Source organism: Mirounga angustirostris, unplaced genomic scaffold (genome assembly GCF_029215605.1).
Source record: "Mirounga angustirostris isolate CCGP_5_RB_7025 unplaced genomic scaffold, mMirAng1.0.hap1 SCAF_17, whole genome shotgun sequence".
Classification (NCBI taxonomy): domain Eukaryota; kingdom Metazoa; phylum Chordata; class Mammalia; order Carnivora; family Phocidae; genus Mirounga; species Mirounga angustirostris.
Genome location: NW_026991725.1, coordinates 28,536,077 through 28,557,089, shown reverse-complemented (window position 1 = coordinate 28,557,089; position 21,013 = coordinate 28,536,077). Strand labels below are relative to the sequence as shown.

The following is a 21,013-nucleotide window of genomic DNA, read 5'->3' as shown; positions in this document are numbered from 1 at the left end:
GCTCAGGTCACAATCCCAGGGTCCTGGGATCGAGCCCCGCATCGGGCTCTCTGCTCCGCAGGAAGCCTGCTTCTCCCTCTCCCACTCCCCCTGCTTGTGTTCCCTCTCTTGCTGTGTCTCTCTCTGTCAAATAAATAAATAAAATCTTTAAAAAAAAAAAAGATTTTATTTATTTGAGAAAGAGCATGAGCGGCGGGAGGGGTGAGGCAGAGGGAGAAGCAGACTCCCCTCTGAGCAGGGAGCCTCACTCGGGGCTCGATCCCAGGACTGAGATCATGACCTGAGCGGATAGATGCTCAACCGACTGAGCCACCCAGGCGCCCCTTAAGGGCACATTTTTGAGCCGAATCTGGGAGGATAGTAACTGGCAGTTGGAGAGGGGTTGGAGAAGTGCCTGGACAGGGGAGTGTTGGGAAGAGCATTAGGAAACCAGATGGGAAGAGCAGCCTTGGGCAGGAATTAAATGCCAAGTTCAACGTAGTGGGCTTGAGGAGCTCTTGGGTGCCTGACACAAGGCTGGGCTGGGGGTGGGTGCATAGTGGAAGTGGCTTCCTCCTTTGAGTCAGCCCTGCCTTCCAGGAATGGACATGACCGGTGAGGAGAGAAACACCACACAGAACAGATTGGCCAGCAACAAGAGCCAGGCTGATCGGTGCCAAAGGGCCTGGCTCCAGCCAAAATGGTTGATAGATGCACCAGGAGAGAGGAGAGGCCCAGAGAAAGCCTGGTGCCAGGCCTGGAAGGACGGGCAGTGTTTGGTTATACTGAGTGGATGGAGAGTACTGTGGGCTAAACAAAGAGCTTGAGCGGAGGGGGAGGCTGGGGAAGGGACAAACAGCCCACTTCAGGGGTGGCGGCAGTCTGCGTGGGGGAGTGGCAGAGTTGAGGAATCCTTTGGCAGTGGTGCTCAGCCTGGGGCTAGAGAGGGTCTGGAGAGTGAGTGAGGCTCCTGCTGAGAATCAGGACAACTCTGCCCGCTGGGGACATTTGTGCACAGTTTCTGTCCTGTGTATCCTGAGGCAAGGGGGTGGGGTTCAGCCTATGCTTCCATTACCAAAGCACTACATGCACACACTTTTCATGAAATGTTAGGCTAATCAGGAAATGAACCTATTAATCACAACTACACAGAACCATTAAAAAAAATAAACTCAGGAAAAAAGAAAACGAGTGACTGAAACAAGTATCATGAAAAGTATCCTTAAAGGAGTGATTTACCCACCAGGGACATTCGGCAGTGTGCGGAGATATCCTGGGTCACAACTAGGGCGAGGTCCTACTGGCATCTAGTAGGCAGAGGTCAGGGATGCTGCTAAACATCCCACAATGCAGAGGACAGCCCCACAACAAAGATTATTCTGCCCAAAATATGCGTAGTGCTGAGGTTGAGAATGCTCTCTAAAGAATTATAAACAGTCTCTATGAAAGAGCTCAACGTTTCCTTCACACAGTTTCTTTTCTCTTATTTCATATATATATATACACACACATATATGTAACTCTACACCCAACGTGGCGCTTGAACTCACAACCCTGAGATCAAGAGTTGCATGCTCTACCGACTGAGCCAGCCAGGTGCCCCACGTATTTCAGATATTTTTACTTAATGTTACCTGATTTCTAAGCAACAGTAGATTATAGAAAGATCAGGGGATGTGTGCATTGACGTTTCTAGAAGCAGTCACTTTGAGTTTACCAAGGATTAACAGCACTTAACGGGAAAAAATGCAAAAGGCAGACTGAAGGACTTAAAAGCTCAACATCCTGGGGACATAGGGGAGGGGCAAAAAGTCCTGGATGAGTCAATGGGCCTTGTAGGCTTCACTCTCAAGGGACAAGGTAATTAATAGTCAAGGTGTGAGCCCAAGCTTTAGAAAAATATGAAGCATGCAGTTACTCTGATTACTATGGCAAAGAAATGTGAAATATATTTATTAAACAAAATGTATTCACTTGTCAAATGGATGCAGTGACATTCCACTTCGGTGGAGAGGGTACAGTTCCCCTGAGGGCTGCAGAACATCTCTCACATTCCTCAAGAAACACTCCAGTGTCCTTAAACCCTTCGATTTAGGAATCTCTCTCCCTCTGCTTTTTGCTATCAAGGAGGGTGCATCATTTTTTTTAATAGAGAGGACTAAAAAGAAGCAAACTTCAGTGTCAGAAAGAAGTATGGCATAAAAGGGTCCATCCCCATTTGCCCCATTCCCTGAGCCTTCCCAGCGCCCTTTGGCCAGGCCTTGTGATTTTTAATTTTGATGAAATCAGTTGACTGTAAATGTGAGGGTTTATTTCTGGACTCAATTCTAGTCCATTGATCTCTATATCTGTCCTTACACCAGTACTGCGTTGTCTTGATTATTATAGTTTTGTAGCAAGTTTTGAAACTGGAAGAAGAACTCCAATTTCTTTTTCAAAATTGTTTTCACTATTTGGGTACCTCAAAGTTCTATATGAATTTTAGGATCATTTTCCGATTCTAAAAGGTGACAGCTGAGATTTTGGTAGGGAATTCACTGAATCCACAGGTCAATTTGGGGAGTATTGCCAGCATAACAATATTAAGTCTTCCTATCCATGAACATGGGATGTTTTTACATTTATCAGTTTGACAGTTGCCAAGTATTCTACACTGTAGATGTTACATAGTTTACTTAACCAGTCTTGTTTAATGGACTTTTGTGTTCCCATTTTTTTGCAGTTACAAATAATTATGCAATAAATATGTGTGAACATGGTTCTGAGTGCACATGTGGGAGTTAAATCCCTAAAAGTAGTATTTCTGGGTAAAGGATATGCTCTTTTGAAATGTTAATGCTAAATTGCTTTAAAATTTTTCCAATTTACACTCCCAGTCACAGTATTTGGGGGAACTTATTTCCCATACACTCATCAACATTGAATATGCCAGTTTATTTTTTAAAAAGGTTTTTATTTATTTAAGAGAGGAGCAAGAGGGGCACCTGGGTGGCTTAGTCAGTTAAGTGTCTGCCTTCAGCTCAGGTCATGATCCTGGAGTCCTGGGATTAAGCCCCGCATTGGGATCCCTGCTCAGCAGGGAGTCTGCTTCTCCCTCTCCCTCTGCCCTTCCACCTGCTTGTGCTCTCTTAAAAAAAAAAAAGAATAAAATCTTTTAAAAAAGAGAGAGAGCAAGAGTGCAAGAGTGGGGGGAGAGGCAGAGGGAGAGGGAGAGAGAATCTCAAGCAGACTCCTCGCTGAACGTGGAGCCTGATGTGGGGTTTGATCACACAACCCTGAGATCTTGAGACAAAATCAAGAGCAGGATGCTTAACCAACTGAGCCACCCAGGCACCCCGAATATTCCAGTTTAAAAGATGTTTTGCCAGGGGCACCTGGCTGGCTCAGTCAGAAGAGTGTGCAGCTCTTGATCTCAGGGTATGAGTTTGAGCCCCATGTTGGGTGTAGAGATTACTTAATTAAATAAACTCTAAACTTATAAACAAACAAACAAATAAATAAATAAAAACTATTTTGCCAATCTAATGACAAAAGATAATCCATGGTTGTTTTATCTGTATTTCCTTGATCTCTAAGGAAGCTGAGCATTTTTTCATATGCTTATTCTGCTTATGTATTTCTTCTGTGAATTGCCTGTTCTTATTTTTGTTAGGGTTCTCCAGAGAAACAGAACCAACCAATGTGTATGTAGAAAGACATTTATTGAAAGGAATTGGCTCAGGTGGTTATGGAAGCTAACAAGTACAAAATCTGAAGTGTGGGCCAGTAGGCTGGAGACCCAAAAGAGCTGAAGGTGCCGATGAAGTCCAAAGGCAGTCACTGGAGAATTTCTCCTTGTTTGGAAAGGCCAGTTTTAGCGATGCCTGGGTGGCTCAGTCGGTTGGGCAGCTGCCTTCGGCTCAGGTCATGATCCCAGGGTCCTGGGATCGAGTCCTGCATCGGGCTCCTTGCTCAGCAGGGAGCCTGCTTCTCCCTCTGCCTGCCACTCCCCCTGCTTGTGTGCTCTCTCTCTCTCTCTCTGAAAAATGAATAAATAAAATTAAAAAAAAAAGAAAAGCCATTTTTTTGGTGTTCTATTCAGGCCTTCAATGGACTGGATGAGGCCCACCCATATTATGGAGGACAACTTGCTTTAGCCAAAATTTATCAATTCAAATGTTAATCTCATCCAAAAACACCCACCAAGTTGACACATAAAACTAACCATTACATTATTCTTGGTTATTTTTCTTCAGTGTTTGTCTTTTTCTTGTTGAACTGTGGGAAATCTTTGTATATTCTGGATATTATATATATTGCAAATATTTCCTCCCAATGGGTCATTTGTCTTTTATCATTGTTTATGGTTTCTTTTGTGGTCAGAAGTTGTGTTGTTGTTATGCCATCTGAAATCTAATGATCAATCTTTTCCTTTATGATTTCTGCCTTTCCCCCCTCCTCTTGCTTAAGAAGTTATAAATATGTTCTTTCATAAATATGGTCTGTTTCTTTTTTTAAAAGATTTTATTTATTTATTTATTTATTTGAGAGAGAGAGACAGAGAACAAGCAGGGGAGGAGGGGCAGAGGGAGAGGGAGAAGCAAGCCCTTCCCTGAGCAGGGAGCCCGACTTGATCCCAGGACCCCGGGATCACAACCTGAACAGAAGGCAGACACTTAACTGACTGAGCCACCCAGGTGCCCCAATATAGTCTGTTTCTATTCCTACTACAGCCTCAGCTGCAGCTGCATGACCTCAAAGGCACCAAAAGTAACAGGCGGTTTCACTGAGAAGCCTGGCATGGAGAGGCCCCTGGATGTGTCTCCCTGGCCAAGAAGTTCCTCCAGGCCAGCCCCAGGGCTGCTTTCAGAGGTGGTGGTCTGGGTGAAGGATTGGGCAGCTTCCTTCTCTCTCCTTCCTCCATTTCTGTCAGCCTCTCCCCATTCTTCCAATTGCCCCTCAGGGGTTTCTTCATCCAGAGTTACTGTTCTGCCCCCAGTGGAAGAGTCGCAGGGGCCCCAGGGCTGGGGCCTTTCCCCCCAAGATCCTGAGTTGCCAGATAAAACATAGGATGTCCAGTTAAATTTGAATTTCAGACTGGAAATGAATTTTTTTAGTGTCAGTATGTCTCATGCAATATTTGAGACATACTTACACTTAAAAAGCATTCATTGTGTATCTGAAATTCACATTTAACTGAGCATCTTGCATTTTTATTTGCTAAATCTGGCAGCCCTAAAGACTAAGGTTGGAGTGAGGCCACAGAAACAGCCTCTCCTTGCTCAGACCTACTCCTTCCCCTTCCTGCCTGAGTCACCTTGGGGTGAGCAATTGTTGGCGCCTACCTTCATCATGGGGCACCTGACTGGTGAGCCTGCTGGGCTCTGCTGGGTCCTCCAAGCTGTCTGGGTGGTGTGGGGGAGGGGATTTGGAATGGGGCCAGTGACCTGGCCAGAGGCTGTGGGAGGGTATTTGGCAACAGAGGTATTGGATGAAATCAGGAGACCTCAGTTCCTGTCCCAGCATAGGCTGTGAACTTGCCTGGTGCCGGTGGGCAGGCCACTTTCCTTGTTGTTGTTGTGTTTTAATCAATCACTGATTTTTTTTTCTTTTAAGTAATCTCTATGCCCAATGTGGGGCTCGAACTCACGATCAAGAGTCCCATGCTCCATGGGACTGAGCCAGCCAGGAGCCCCAAATCAATTATTATTTTTAACAAAAAGTAACATGTAAATAAATGCTATTCAAATTATAACACAAAGCAGCACTCTTGTCCTCTCTGTTTTCCTACCCCAGACATCCACTTTCAAATCCTTTAAGTTTCTTCTGTGAGTTTCCCTTGCATTTCTTTTTTTTTTTTTTTAAGATTTTGTCAGAGAGAGAGAGAGCGCGCACAAGCAAGGGGAGGGTCAGGCAGAGGGAGAAGCAGGCTCCCTGCTGAGGAAGGAGCCCTGTGGGATCTTGACCCATCAGGATCTTGACCCTGAGATCATGACCTGAGCCGAAGGCAGAGGCTTAACCGACTGAGCCACCCAGGCGTCATCCCTCCCTTGCATTTCTAAATCACTATGCGTTTGGGAATTCTCGCTTTGCCTCAGAGCTCAGTGTATTCATCTGAGCAGTGAGTGAGCACTGCCCTGCTCCCTGTCCGCTGGGAAATTCTGAGTCTACAGTGAGCCGGCGACCCCCCCCCCTCGGCACTGGGGAGAGTGAGGCTGCGTGGTACCCATAAACCCAGCTGTGGGGGTGCATGCAGGATGGAGGGAGGAGGAGGGGATGAGAGGGAAGAATGGGGGAGGGGAAGGCAGGTGGAGGAAGTGGATTACTTGGCTCTGCAGAGGCCCTGGCTGAGGGGCCTTCAGGGATCGCTAGCCCATGTTCTCAGCCCCAGCTATCCGTTGGAATGACCTGGGGAGCTTTTGCAGCTTCAGACGGCTGAGGGCTGAGAACCCCTAACCTTGCTCAAGCCTCTTCTTATGGAATGAGGAACCTGGTTCTCAAAGAGGAAACTATCCTCCAGTCCCTCTTCCTCTTAAGAGCTGAGTTTCGCGACCCCAGCTGAGCTGCGTGACCCCATGTAAGCCCTGCCACAGCATCCTGGCCCGTGCACTTCGGACTTTGAGGCAGCTCCCCCCATGGAGTGAGGTAATGCTTGCGGGGCCCTCCGCACAGAAGCTGACCAAGTCCATGCACCACTAACAAGGCTGCCTCCATTGTGGTGATTCTTCCCCTTGGGCCCTCCCAACGCACCCCCCCAACTTTAGCTTGGGAGACTGCCCCCCTGCCCCTCAGCCCACCTCACTCTCTCCTCGCAGGAACCCCTCTGGATCTGCCCTGGGGCTGCACCCCGTCCCATCCTGCTGGCCCGCTGTCCAGAACTCTGTCCCCCTGGGGCCATATGCACCTGGTCCTGACTCCTGCGCATGGGGGTGGGCAGGGGAGGGTGCGGAGACTGAAAACCCTCAGGTTCCCACAGCCAGACAAGGGCAGAGGTGGCAGAAGAATCAGTCCCTCCACGATGGGCTCGGAGTGGGAGTGACACAGGACAGGATAGGCTGACTTCTCTTCTCCCATCCAGATGCGCGAGTCAGCATCTGCCTCCTACAGGAGAGAGGGGCACATTCCTGGGTTGAAGTTTCAGCTTCTCATATTCGGAGAGCAGTGGGGTGATCTGGAGATGAACTTCCGGGTGAGGGCGGGGACTGATGCCAGCAAGTCTCCAGGAAGCCAGAGTAGACTTTGGGACAGGCAGGAGGCAGGTGCCAGGGTATAGAAGCCAGGTCTTTCCCGGAAAGCTGGACAATGGGCTGGGATCTGAGCCGGAGCAGGACCTTGTCATCGCCTGCTGATCTGGAATTCCAGCTCTGCCTCTTACCTGCCGGGTGACTTTGGCTTATTTCTTTGACCCTAAATGTGATAGAGTAACTAGTCACCTACTGGGGAGTTCGGGAGGATTGAATGTGCTAACGTGTCTATGTAAAGTGCCACGCACACACACACATACACACACACAGTCGTTCCTCAATAAACTCTTGATTCCTTCTCCATCACATCTATGTTTGAAAGAATTTTGGGGCGCCTGGGTGGCTCAGTTGGTTAAGCGGCTGCCTTCAGCTCAGGTCGTGATCTCGGGGCTCCCTCCAGCTCAGCAGGGAGTCTGCCTCTCTCTCTCCCTCGGGTTCCCTCCACATACACACCCCCCTCATGCTCTCCCTCTCTAATAAATAAATAAAATCTTAAAAAAAAAGAAAGAAAGAATTTTGACAACCAAACTGCATTTATTCAGGACCAGGGAATTCATTTTCCTATTCTAATTTACAAAATCCATGATACAAAATCTGACCCCACTGAAGTGAAAAAAAGGAATCCAGTGAAACCCAAGAAAGGGGCTCAGGTCCTCCAAACCCTTCCCAAGCTCCTCTGGGAGCAGGTCCCAGGCCCACAGGTAAGGACACCCTGCTCCTGCCCTGGGGGGTGGGGGGTGGCCCCTGAGCTGCGGGATTTGTGAAGAGCTGAGCCCCGTGGGTGGTCTGGATAGTATCATGCTTCCCTGTAGGTACCTGGAGTACCCTTCCCACCCTGTGCCTTCTTCTGAACTTGAGAATCCCCTGGGGGCAGCTATGCCGAGTGGTTGGTGCATGGCTGATGGACTCCAGGAGTTGGAGCCCAGCTCTTGTCAAGGGCAGCAAGCGGACAGGTTGGGTGGTGGAAATGGGAGGACAGCTTGGGTTGTTGACTCATTGACCATTAGAGCTGGGAGGATAATGAGCTTAGAGACCCAGGGCCAGAGTGGAGACAAGAAGAATTAGGACAGTGTTTTGAATGCCTACCCTGTGCCAGCTCACTGAGTTCTTGTAACCACACTGCACAGTAGTTATAGACATCAGGCACTAAGGGCCTTGTCCAGGATTATCCAGCTCCAAAGTGGTGGAGTCAGGGCTGAGTCCAATCATTCAGATCCTGGAGCTTTTGCCCAGAGCACCAGGCTCCACTGGATGCTGGCACCAGCTCAGCTCGGTCCTCCCTCCCAGCCCTTCCAGCCCACTGAGTGCCCCTGTCCTTTCTCCAGGCAGACCCCACAGGTGGCCAAGAAATACCCTCTTCAAGGCACTCAGACAGGTCGCTTAACTCCTCCAAGATTCAGTTTCCTCATCTGTAAAATGGGTACACAATACCCCCCACGTGTCCTCTCCTCAGGTCTGTGAGGTTCAGATGGAATGATAGATGCCAAGAGGCCTTGTAAACTGGCACATTAGAAATGGGACGAATCCTTTTTAGGACATCAGAGGGGTTCCTCTTGTTCAGCTGATGATCTATCTCTGAAGTGCCAGGCCAGGGCCTTGGTGAGAAAATGGCTCTCCCGAGACAGCTCAGAGAGGTCAAGTCAGAGTCACATCGGGTAGCCGAGGAGAAACAGAGAGGAGGCAGTCAAGGAGCGCCTGGGTGGCTCAGTCGTTAAGCGTCTGCCTTCGGCTTAGGTCATGATCCCAGGGTCCTGGGATCGAGCCCTGCATCGGGCTCCCTGCATCGGGCTCCCTGCTCTGCGGGAAGCCTGCTTCTCCCTCTCCCACTCCCCCTGCTTGTGTTCCCTCTCTCGCTGTGTCTCTCTCTGTCAAATAAATAAATAAAATCTTAAAAAAAAACCCAAAACACATGAAGCTGCTTTGGAAGTGAGAAATTAAAAATAAATAAATAAATATTTTATTTATTTTAGAGAGAGCAAGAGTGAGAGAGCACATGAGAGGGGGGAGGGTCAGAGGGAGAAGCAGACTTCCCGCTGAGCTGGGAGCCGGATGCCTGACTCGATCCCGGGACTCCAGGATCATGACTTGAGCCAAAGGCAGTTGCTTAACAAACTGAGCCCATCCGGGGCGCCTGGGTGGCTCAGTTGGTTAAGCAACTGCCTTCGGCTCAGGTCATGATCCTGGAGTCCCGGGATCTAGTCCCGCATCGAGTCCCGCATCGAGTCCCGCATCGAGTCCCGCATCGAGTCCCGCATCGAGTCCCGCATCGAGTCCCGCATCGAGTCCCGCATGCAGGCTCCCTGCTCGGCAGGGAGTCTGCTTCTCCCTCTGGCCCTCCTCCCTCTCATGCTCTCTGTCTCTCATTCTCTCTGTCTCAAATAAATAAATAAAATCTTTAAAAAAAAACCAAAAAATTAAAAAAAAAAAAAACTGAGCCATCCAGGCACCCAATAGATTAAATCTTTTTTTTTAGATTAAATCTTTAAAAAGAATTAGAAAGTGGGTCCTGCTAATGTTTTATCTAAGCTTCCCATTGTGCCAGGTTCTGTATGAAGTTCCCCCTTAATCTTTAATGTAACTTTGCCAGGTAGCTACAATTAGGATCCCTGCCTTACAATGAAGGAAGACAGGCCCAGAGGTTCAGCAACTTTACTGAGGTCATGTAGTTGGGAAGGGGTGAAGCCAGACATTGAATCCAGGTCTGACACGGAGCCTGTGTTTGGGCCCATCACAATATTCTTTCCTAGTTACTAAGACATCCCTGTCCCTCATCTGGGCACTTCCTTTCATCCCAGCCCACTCCACCCTCCCTCAGCCCCTCCCCATCGGTGCTCCTGACTCCCCAGTTCTCCCTGTCTCTGGGCCAGCTCAGGCCCCCTCTATCACGTGACCTGTTGTCTTGCCCTCAGGTATGTCCTTGCTGTCTGCAAGTGGCTTACTTAACTCATTTGTTTGTGTCTCCTGCACCAGAAAGTGTGAGCAGGGACCTTATGTGACTTGTTCTCTGCTGTATCTAGTACCTACAACACTATTTGAAACAAAGCGAATACTCAAAAATTGCTAAAAAGAGAGAGAAAGACTCAGCAAATAAAATAAAAGGGAGATGCACGCCAGCCAGCCCTTTGGTCTGGGCCCCGCTGGACCATCTCCTCCTCCATTTGGGCCCCTGCGTCAGCTCTGATGGGGCCACCCTGGCCCAGTGGCCAACATTCTCCAGATAACATTGGTGGCACTGAGAAGCCGAAGTCCCCCAGAAGGCCATGTTACTACATGGGACTGGACCGTGCCTGGTAAGCTCATGGTCCTTTCTGAGGTTCTCAGTAGACTCTGATCCAAAGTCTGCTTTTGGTCACATACGTGCTATACTCTAACAAATTTTCAGAAAGAAATTAAAAGATAATGTAATTTTCCTATGCACAGTGTTTTTAGACATTTATAGACAGTTCAAAGTGGAATATAGAGGAAAAATAAAAGGGAAGGAATTTATAATAAAATAATATGCATTTCTGTATGTGAAAGATCAGGCTTGACTCCACGAGAATAGGAGCTTGCAAGTGCACACGATTCACTGGCATTGGAGAACTGAGAATGTCCACATGTGGGCTTAGTGCTGGAGTGTCCTGTTAGCAGCTCAGCTCACGTGGGCCAGGTGGCCACGGAGAAAAGATTCCGGAATGGTGAATTATCCTTGATGAAGTTCGAATGGAGACAAAGCCAAATCTCCTGTAGGACTGCATAGTAGTTTTATTCCTGGGAAATTCAATATATTTTAAAACCATTAAAAAAAAAAAAATCTGTGCGAGGAATAGAGCTAGCCTCCAGGTCAGATAATTATAAACGTGTTTCTAATGTATGTGGTTGGCCAGAAAGACAAAGGGAAACTGAGTGGCGTGTGGGACAATTTTTTGTTGTGTCAGGGTGTCCTGCACTTTAAAGGACATTTAGCCTCCCTGGCCTGCCGTCTGTCAAAGGCCAGGGGCCCCCAATCTTGTGACAACTGACATTTACAACACGTCCCCTAGGGGGCGGTAGCGCTCCAGTCGGAAACAAGTAGCCCGCACCAGAGCCCTGCTTTTTTATTTAACTCTTATCTTTGAGATTGTTTTACATCATAATGTGGAACTCTGCATCTCTTTCCAGACTGGGTGGTATTCGTTCTGTAGAGGTACTGTCACTCAGTTCCCTTTGGGTGGCATTTCGCTGTTACAAGCAAGGCTACAGCGACTGCAGAGTTGGGGTGTCGTTTCGCACCGGTGGAAGCCCATCAGCAGAGGAATTCTTAGAAGTGGACTGGCTGAGTCACAGGGTTTGGGCATTTGGGATTGTCATAGTTATAGCCAAATCTACCTTCCACGGAAGTAAATTAATCTACATTCCCCCGAGCAGAGCAGGAACGAGCCAGTCCCCAGAGCTCCAGGAGTCAGGCTGGGGGTGGGGGTGGAGAGAGACAATTCTGGAAGGTCTTGTCCAGGACGCTTCCCCTCTGGGGGCCACCTCCTCAGACCACATCCAGGGTCCCCTCAATGAAGCCTTGGGTGTCCAGAAACTCTCCAACCCACCCTCTCAGGCCATGGAGGGGGGGTGGAAACATGGGGGGGGGGGTGAGTAGAGTTGTCCTTTCCCAGGTGGGTTGATCTAGCTATTACAGGTATCTTTTTAACCTTCCCCCCAAAAAAGACAGCTTTGTTGCTTTCTGATTCTTTAAGTATTTCAGAGGAAGAAATCCCTTTCCCCACCAACTTTTTTTTTTCCAACTTTTTGTTTTGAAAACTAAAAACTTCAGAAAAATTGCAAGAATGGTATAATGAGCACTCATATACCCTTCACCTTGATTCATCCATTGTTCACATTTTGCTACATTGGCTTTATCTCTCTTTATTATGCAGGACCATTTGAGACTAAGTTGCAGACATTCAACCCTAAACACTTCTTCGTGTGCATTTCCTAAGAACAAGGATGTTCTCCTGCAAAACCAGTCTGGTTATCACACTCAAGAAATTTAACATTGATGAAGTAATATCTACTGTACAGGCCTTATTCCATTTTCTCCAGTTGGCCCAATAAAATTTCCTGTAACTCACCCACACACACCTCCCTGCCCTCAAGGCCCAGTCAAAAATCTGACTTGACATTTAGCTCTGGGCCTGGAGTTTGGATTTCTCCTCTCCAGCTCCGTGGGCCTGCAGCTGTGGGCCTGGCCTCCAGGAAGGCAGCTCCAGGTGGGGACAGTGCTGGCCCTGGACTCACAGGTGCTGGTGGGGTCCGTGGGAAGGACCTAAGCCCTACTTGAACCCCACACAAGTCTTCCTGGGCCCTGGGGGTGCAAGCTGGGCGTGGGGGTGGGGGGGACACTGTCCCGCCGCTGGGCTTGCTGGGGAAGAATTCAGTCTCACAATAAACCACTTTCTGTTTAGGTCCCTTCCCCAAGTGCCAGGCAAGGACTTGTCCATCAGTCCCCACAACAGCTCCTGGGCCTGGGACTGTTTTCTCCCCTTTTAAGATTGAAAGGAGTTTCTGTCTTTCCATCTGATGAGGAAGTCACTGATAGCCACATGCTGCCTCTGGAAGGACCACTGACACACCACGGTCGGTGTGAACCGTGGCCAAGTGAGCTAGGACAGTGGCTGCTTCCTCCTTAGAGAAGCCTCTCTGGGCTTGGGCATCTCAAGGCTCCTGCTCCCCCCCGCAGCCATCATGACCATCCTTGGGAGATGCAGCCATCAGCTCCAGCAGTGCCTCATTGCCCACCAATCACCTGTCCCCCCTGCCCGGACGACTGCCACAGAACTGGGCTTTGGTCACACCAATGATGCCTCAAAGCATTTACCTGTGGCAGAAGGCAGGGACTGTGATCGGATCATCTCTGGGGTCCTGACAGGGGCCACAGAACCATTTGTCGACTCTTCACATGGTTTTCAGGGATGCGAGCGCAGCTAGGAGTCTGTAAGTTAGGCAGGACGAGTGACATCATCCCTATTTTCAGATAAGGAAACTGAGGTGTAGCGACAAATCTCAAAGGCATCCTATTGCAAGAAGAAAACCAGAAATGGAATGCAAGCCCCTTATTCTACTGTGGGGGACACTGAGGCTCAGAGGTCACCAGGTTTGGTTCCTGACCACTAATTTGCAGCTGTATGATTTTGGCTCTGGGCAGGAAGCGGTGTGAGGAATTATTACTCTCTGTGCCTGCATTTGGAGTCAGAGGTAGGACCAGAACCTGGTTGCTCTAAAGGCCCTTTCCAGAACTTTCTGTGATACAGGTCAGGCGGTGGTGGTGTTGGGGGGAATCAGTAATAATAATAATAATGACAATAATAATGATAGTCATTGAGTGTTTGGCACATGATAGACAAGGATCTAAACACTTTACAGCTATTAACTCATTAAATCCTCACATAATAGGGGCGCCTGGGTGGCTCAGTCATTAAGCTTCTGCCTTCGGCTCAGGTCATGATCCCGGGGTCCTGGGATCGAGCCCCGCATCGGGGTCCTGGGATCGAGCCCCACATCGGGCTCCCTGCTCAGTGGGAAGCCTGCTTCTCCCTCTCCCACTCCCCTGCTTGTGTTCCTGCTGTCGCTCTCTCTCAAATAAGATCTTAAAAAAAAAAAAATCCTCACATACTTCCTGTGAGGTGGGTGCATTATTACCCCCATCAGCTCATTTTGTAAAGGGGGAAACTCAGGCTTAGAGGCGGTTAGGACATTTGCTGGAGGTCCAGCGGCTCCTGCAGGAAACAGCTGGGTCCCTGCCTCCCAGGTGCTCTAATCCTGAGGCAGGCAGGTGTTGCCGCCCCACAGGCTGTATTCTTGGAGTTCTTGAAGCCTGGAGGCCTGAGGCCCCAGTAGATAAAACCTTCACAGGTGAGCAGATCACCGCAGGGAGCAGAGAGCCCAGGCTGAGAATGGGGTGGGTGGGAGAGCCTTGGAACTCAGGCATTTCGGGGGTTTGAATTCTGGCTCTTTCATTTGAGTGACCTTGGTGCGATTTGACCTCCCAGGCCTCCATTTTCTCATTTATAGGAGATTGCGCGGGAGAAGTCTTGGTTTCATTACACTTTAGGCGTCACCTCACACGTGGCCCTCAGTTTCCTCCTCTGTAAAATGGGAGAGCGGCTGTGGGCTGTGAACGTGTTCAGGCAAGCCATAACTTTGAGGCTGTGAAAGACCGTAATAGAAACTGGGTTCTCGCCTTAACATACAGTTTATAAAATGATTTTGTGTAATTTCAGACCTCCATTGGATGGGGGAAGGGAATGCAAAGGGCGCCTTCTGTCCAGCCCTTTCGACCAGCGGCCAGTTCGCCGGCTACAGTTCGCACTTTCCCGCCCCTAAACTTGGGCTGCCAAGCCTTTCGGAGCCGCAAAGCCAGTTTCAGGGAAAGCTGATGGTTGGCCCCTTAGAATCCATGTGCTAACCTCGCAGGCGCCGAATGGCTGGGCCCCTTAAGCCCGAGAAGCTGGTGACGTCAAAGTCACGGTCTGCCCTTCTTAAAGGCGCAGGTTCGCACCCCGTGTTCGGACAGATAGTTAAAACCGCACAAAAGTTTTAAAGGCGAGGCGGGTGACGGGCTTTCAGGTGCTGGGCTTGCCTGGGAGACAAATGTGTTTCCCTGAGAAGCGGGATCAGAGACATCAGCTCAGGATTTAAGCCCACCTGTCACCCAGGGAGGCCGCCTCGTGCAGGGTGAAGTATCTGCAAGGTTCGAATTCCGGGCACTTAAACTTCGAGCCCCAGTTTCATCTTCTGTAAAAAGGGGCCAAATGATCATATACTTCTAAAAGTTTGGGGGTTTGGAAGAAGTAACGTTGTGAGGGTAACCACCGCAAAAATGTCAGTCCCCTTCTTCCCCACTCAATCCTCTCACTGTGCGAAGGAGGAGGAACCCGAGTCCCAGAGTGGTGGTGTAACTTGCCCCAGGTCACACGGTGGGAGGACTAAGCCTAAATTGAGTCCGGCTGAGCCCGGGTTTCCTGGCTCCCGGGCCAATCTTTTCCCTGTCCAGCCTGCCTGGCCCGAGTCACAGCTCGTCTGATCCCATCGCCCACGGGCGCACGGTACCCAGAGGTGTGCCAAGTGGTTTTGGAGCTGCGCCTCAGTCGATTATCCGTAAAATGGGGATTATGCTGATTCCTGTTTGGCAGGTCGCCATTAAGTCGTAAAACCTCAGCAGGGAACCCGGCGGGTAAATGTTTGTCATTATTATCTGATATCTCCGTGGCCTTGGAAGAATTGATTCCAATACCTGCCTCCCGGCAGATGAGGACACTGAGGAAGAGCGGGAGAGCGCGTTACCCGCGCTAGCCTGGCAAGTTAGGGGGAGCTCTGGGACTCCCACGGGCAACGCTCGGCCGGGGTACTGGTGGGATGGAGTTTGTGAGAATACAGTGTTAAGTGCGGTGCTGCCGCCGGTCACGCGTGACGTGGAGACCCACGACCTTGGGGCGCTGGCCCGGCCGGGCACCCGCGGCGCAGCGGCTGGTCCCGGAGAGGTTGCTGGTGGGCGGGGCCGGCGGCACTCCGGGCATGTAGCTGGTCGGCCGGCGGAGGGCGGAGCCTCGCGGCGCGGTCCGAGGGCGGGGCGGGCTCGGGTGCTTTCGGAGACGGCCTTGGTGCGGGGCGAGCGCGCGCGGACCGTAAACCGGCCGCGGAGCCGTCATGGGCCCGCCGGGCTCCGGGCGCTGCGCAGCGCAAGCACCGGCCTGGAGTCAGGTGGGCGGAGCTGGACCTGGGTTGCGGGCCCGGCTGGGGACGGGGGCGGAGGTGGGCCTCCGGAGGTCCCGGGGAACCTGAGCCGGCGCGGGGCTGGGGGCCCGGAGTCGCGAGCCGTCAGGCCGACCTAGTCCGCCCCATCGGGCGTCCCCTGCGCGCGGGGCCAGAGTTTCTCCGAGGGAAAGGAGAGATCCTGTCTTCCCAAACCTACTTTCTGCCCTCTCGGCCGAACCCCGGTCTCTGTCTTGGGGAGAGAGCAGAGAGATTGCCCTTTCTATCCAGGCCTGGGGTACTGGCCCTTCCGGTCTCGGGAGGAGGGTGAGGGAGGGAGAGCCGGGAACCCAGCCTCCAGTCCCGAGAGCGGACGGTCCTTTTCGCGGCCAAAAGATTTGTTTACACGTTTCCCCTATTGCTCGGCCCCACCTTCCACGCCCGGTGACTCGGGGCACAGCAGAGCCCGCCTCGGGAGTGGGGGGCTTAGGGGGATGGCTCTGGCGTCCTGATCTTTGGGTCCCCCGGGCCAAACAGAGCGCCTGCCTCGATGAGGGTGCACAGTAGTTCCGTGTTGCTCAGATGAGGGAATGGCAGTGGGCCGTTATTGCTCCTTAATCAATGAGTAACTACCCAAGCTTTCTTCCTCACTACTCTCAGAGTGACCTTGTTCAGGTCATGTCACCCCTCTGAATCTGTTTTTCCACTGGTAGAGTAGAGCTGACAAAAATTGCTTTAAAAGGTAATTGTAAGGGTTCCTGGATGGCTCAGTCGTTTAAGCGTCTGCATTCTGCCTTCAGCTGAGGTCATGATTCCAGGGTCCTGGGATGGAGCCTCGGTTGGGCTCTCTGTTCAGCGGGGATCCTGCTTCTCCCTTTCCTCCCCGCTGGTGCTATCTCTGTCTCCCAAATAAAAAAAAAATTACAAAAGTAGAAGGTAATTGTGAGGATCGTTTGAGTTCGTATTCAGTGAGCGGATTCGGGTAGAGGGCTGGGTCAAATCCCAAAGGGCCCTGCCTTTTGTCTCCCCCTCCCACTGATCTTGTTTTGTGAGTCCAGTTGACTGTCTTTCAGAATTGAAGCTACAAGATGGCTGACCAGGAGCCTGGGGGCATTAGCCCCCTCCAGCAAATGGTGGCCTCAGGGACTGGTGCTGTAGTCACTTCCCTCTTCAGTAAGATCTGGGGAGGTGGGGAGGGGGCAGTGGGGACAGGGGCAGACCAGAGATTGGAGGTGACTTGGTCCTGGGGGAGGGATCGGGGTGGGGTCCCGAAAGGAGCCTTCAGACCTGCCCTCCTCCTCCAGTGACACCCCTGGACGTGGTGAAAGTGCGCCTGCAGTCTCAGCGCCCCTCGGCGGCCAGCGGTGAGTGCCCAGCCCTGAACCCTGGAGCCCGTATGGGGTGGTGCCTGGGCAAAACATCTTCCCGAGGTGGGGTCCCCGGGACAGGTCGGGGCTCTCCTGATTTAAGGGACTGCCTTGTATTTTAGAGCTGATGCCTCCCTCCAGACTCTGGAGCCTCCCCTACACCAAATGTGAGTTCCCCAAGCCACAGGGAGCTTGTGAAGGTCCAGGGAAGGGAGTGGCCCAGTCTCCCCAGGGGACCTGAGGGCTCCACAGTCCTGCCACACACTTCCAGGTCCTATCAGCAAGCCCTGTGTCCTGAACAAGAATGTCCACCCAGGGACCACGGCCTCTGCTGGCCCCCCTAGGGATGGGGCTCACCCCCTTCCCTGCAGGGTTCCAGGGCACTGTCCTCCTAATGCCCCCTCCCCTTCCCCAGTGCCCTCCTCTCTCCAACCCACAGGGAAGTGCCTCCTGTACTGCAATGGGGTCCTGGAGCCCCTCTACCTGTGCCCGAACAGCGCCCGCTGCGCCACCTGGTTCCAGGACCCCACCCGCTTCACCGGCACCGTGGTGAGGAGTGGCTGTGCCCCCGCCTGGGGCTCTAGGCGCTCCAGGGGGATTCACGTTGGTTGGGCTGCAGACCCAGGGAGGAGGGGGTGATGCAAAGCAAGTAACAGTGGCCGGGTCAGCTTGGGAAGGGCTTCCCTGAGGAGGTGGTGCTTCTCTGCGGTTTTGAAGGGTGAGCGGGAGTCCGCTTGGAGCTAAATGCGGGATTGCGTGTGTGCTGGCCTGCGGGGCTCCTACCTCTCAGCAGGACCCAGGGCTGTGGGCAGAGATGAGGGCATCAGGCTAGGGCCGAGTCAGGGTGAGCCTCATCCCAGAGCTTATTCACATTCCTCCTTCCTCCTCCTGGACGGGTGTCCGCTTGGCCAGGACGCCTTCGTGAAGATTGTGAGACACGAGGGCACCAGGACCCTGTGGAGCGGCCTCCCAGCCACCTTGTGAGTCTCTCAGTCCCACACATTGCTTTTCCTTGTTCTACTCCTCTGATCCTTTACTCTCCGGTCGGGTGGCAGGGGCAGGGGGTGCCTGGAAGTTGGAAGCCTTTGGGAGTCCCGGCTAACGTCTGTTCACACTCCCAGGGTCATGACTGTGCCGGCCACTGCCATCTACTTCACCGCGTATGACCAACTCAAGACCTTCCTTTGTGGTTGGGCCCTGACTTCTGACCTCTACGCACCCATGGTGGCTGGCGCACTAGCCCGCTGTGAGCACAGCCCTGGGCCCTTGATCTCTCTCTGAGCCCCGGCTCTGCTGGAGCCCAGTCCTGGCTTCCAGCTCCAGTGTCTGGCAGCTTAGGGGTAGAGGGATGTCTTGGGCCCCCAGATCCCGGGAAAGGCGGCCGTTGGGCCCTGTGAGCTGATCTCTCCCCGCTATTCCCCCTAGTGGGCACCGTGACTGTGATCAGCCCCTTGGAGCTGGTGCGGACAAAGCTGCAGGCTCAGCATGTGTCCTACCGGGAGCTGGGATCCTGTGTCCGAGCTGCCATGGCTCAGGGTGGCTGGCGCTCACTGTGGCTGGGCTGGGGCCCCACTGCCCTTCGGGACGTGCCCTTTTCAGGTAGGAATCACAGATGCAGGGGGTGGGGTAAGGGAGCCTCTGGATGACATACAGGAGGTCTACAGTTAAGTCTCAGTTTTGCTGTTACTGACCTTGAAGTCACTTTCTGGGTCTTGAACATCTCATCTGTGAAATGGGCCCAGCGGGTGGGGCAGTCACCCAGGTTTCCAAGAGAAAATCCCCGCAGAGGGCTTGTTACAGAAACTGGCACGCCGCAGGCAATCCTCATTCTCAGGAGGGACGGTTGTCACGTCGCGCAGCAGTGGAAAGTGGGAGGTTTGGGGCCACCCCACTGCCCTCCCCAACTCTGACGAGTGTACCCATATGTCCCCAAGCCCTGTACTGGTTCAACTACGAACTGGTGAAGAGCTGGCTGAGCGGGCTCAGACCAAAAGACCAGACATCCGTGGGCATCAGCTTTGTGGCTGGAGGCATCTCCGGGACGGTGAGTTGATCAGGCCGGGAGCGAGGCCAGTGGATGTGGCCTTGGGAGGCCTGAGGGTTGTGGGAGGTGCTCGTGTAGCTGCCTGTCGAGGAGCAAGCTCGCCTTGCCTCGAGAAGCCCTAGCCAAGGCTGGCAGAGCCTGGCTAGACGCGAGGGCTGGGGGCCCCGGGACTGGGGACCAGCGCTCTCCGCATCACACCAGGTGGCGGCCGTCCTGACTCTGCCCTTCGACGTGGTGAAGACTCAGCGCCAGGTCGCGCTGGGAGCTCTGGAGGCTGTGAGAGGTGAGGGTTCTGGCTGGTGTGGGGCTGGGCGGATGGGGGCCCAAGTGGGGTCTCACCCGGGCCATGCCTCGCACCCACAGTGACCCCCCCACGCGCCGACTCCACGTGGCTGTTGCTGCGGCGGATCCGGGCTGAGTCGGGCACCAGGGGGCTCTTCGCAGGTGAGCATCCGTCTGTCCGCGTGTCCGCGCTCAGGAAGGATTGGGGCCCTCTTGGGCCCTAACCTCAGACCCTAACTCCCCCTCCCCCATTGCAGGCTTTCTCCCAAGGATCATCAAGGCTGCCCCCTCCTGTGCCATCATGATCAGCACTTACGAGTTCGGCAAAAGCTTCTTCCAGAGGCTCAACAGAGAACAGCCTCTGGGCTCTTAAAAGGAGCCAGGGGACAAGAACCCCATCTCTTCCCTGGATGGGGTTGGGGGTGGTGCGGAAGGAGACTGAGCCAAGTGCCTTGTCCTCAGCACTGAGGGGAGTGGCCTCATTTCCCTTCTCCCTCAACTATGAGCCCCAGGGGTACGGGGCTGCCCCTCGAGGCCTGCCCAGATCCCCCCCAACAGCTTTCTTCCTACTGTTTCTCATTCCCAGCCCCAAGGATAATCACTTTTCCACCACCACTCCGCACCCCAAGTTGAAGACCAAATCTGCTAATTGTTCCCTCCCTTCCTGCCATTTCCCTGTGTGTTTGCTGTAGCTGGGTCTGCTCCCAGGTGTCACAAAACCCTAGGCCTGGTGTAGTCTGCACCCATCCCTGTTAATCCCTTGACTCTAAAGATGATGAACCTCTGTCCAGTGCCTGTGACTGCGGGGTGTTTAGGGGTGGGTAGGGAAGTGGGACTTGGTAGTGACTTGCACAGAGGAGGCCTGGAAGGGATCTGGATGTTGGCTTTGACTACCCAGATGGTACCCATATAGAGGACCCCCCACTTTACTGAGAGCCGGGTCAGGGTGAGGACCCAGAGTTGAGGGGGTGACAGGTAGCGTTAGGGCTATGGCGGAGGGTGGTGAGACCTTTCCCGATGGACATACTCCAGTGACGACAGAGGAGGGAGGTTGCTTTGATGGGTCTGCAACTTTGGGCCAAAGCTGAATTTCAGGATGATGGAAGGAGAACAGGGCCCTGCCAGGGCTTGGCTCCTCCGTCCTGCCCCCAGGGCGTTCAGTGTCTTCCCGGCTGGGGGCTAAGCAAGTTACTAAGAATATCAGGTTGAATGGGGCATTTACATGTGGTCCTGCCCTGGACAGACCCAACATTTAGGACACTTCATACAAAAGCGCCCCACTTCCCAAATCATTCTGACCGGCTGGCTTCTGTGGGGCACAGACCCATTGTGTCTGGTCTAGCATCACCCTGGTTACGGGCCCAGCACTGGCTATCGAATTGTGCCACCTCAGGACAGTGCCCAATCCCAGCCCCCCA

The 21,013-nt window shown here is 52.4% G+C and overlaps 1 protein-coding gene across 5 annotated transcripts; it reads left to right on the top strand.

The window, feature by feature from the left end:
• The first annotated feature begins 15,752 nt into the window (after positions 1-15,752).
• SLC25A39 (solute carrier family 25 member 39) lies at positions 15,753-20,381 on the top strand. 5 transcript variants are annotated; one of them, XM_045888786.3, is made up of 12 exons: positions 15,753-15,911; positions 16,976-17,075; positions 17,207-17,266; positions 17,392-17,436; positions 17,709-17,818; positions 18,182-18,249; positions 18,391-18,515; positions 18,695-18,868; positions 19,204-19,313; positions 19,515-19,596; positions 19,677-19,757; positions 19,853-20,381. In XM_045888786.3, exons 2-12 carry the CDS (start codon positions 16,991-16,993, stop codon positions 19,966-19,968), a joined length of 1,056 nt encoding a protein of 351 aa, XP_045744742.1. In that variant the 5' UTR covers positions 15,753-15,911; positions 16,976-16,990; the 3' UTR covers positions 19,969-20,381. The 5 variants fall into 5 exon arrangements, with proteins under 5 accessions (XP_045744742.1, XP_064439699.1, XP_045744743.1 ...); XM_045888784.3 differs by having other exon boundaries at positions 15,754-15,911; positions 17,685-17,818; XM_064583628.1 differs by having other exon boundaries at positions 15,783-15,911; positions 16,961-17,075; positions 17,685-17,818.
• The last annotated feature ends 632 nt before the right edge of the window (positions 20,382-21,013 follow it).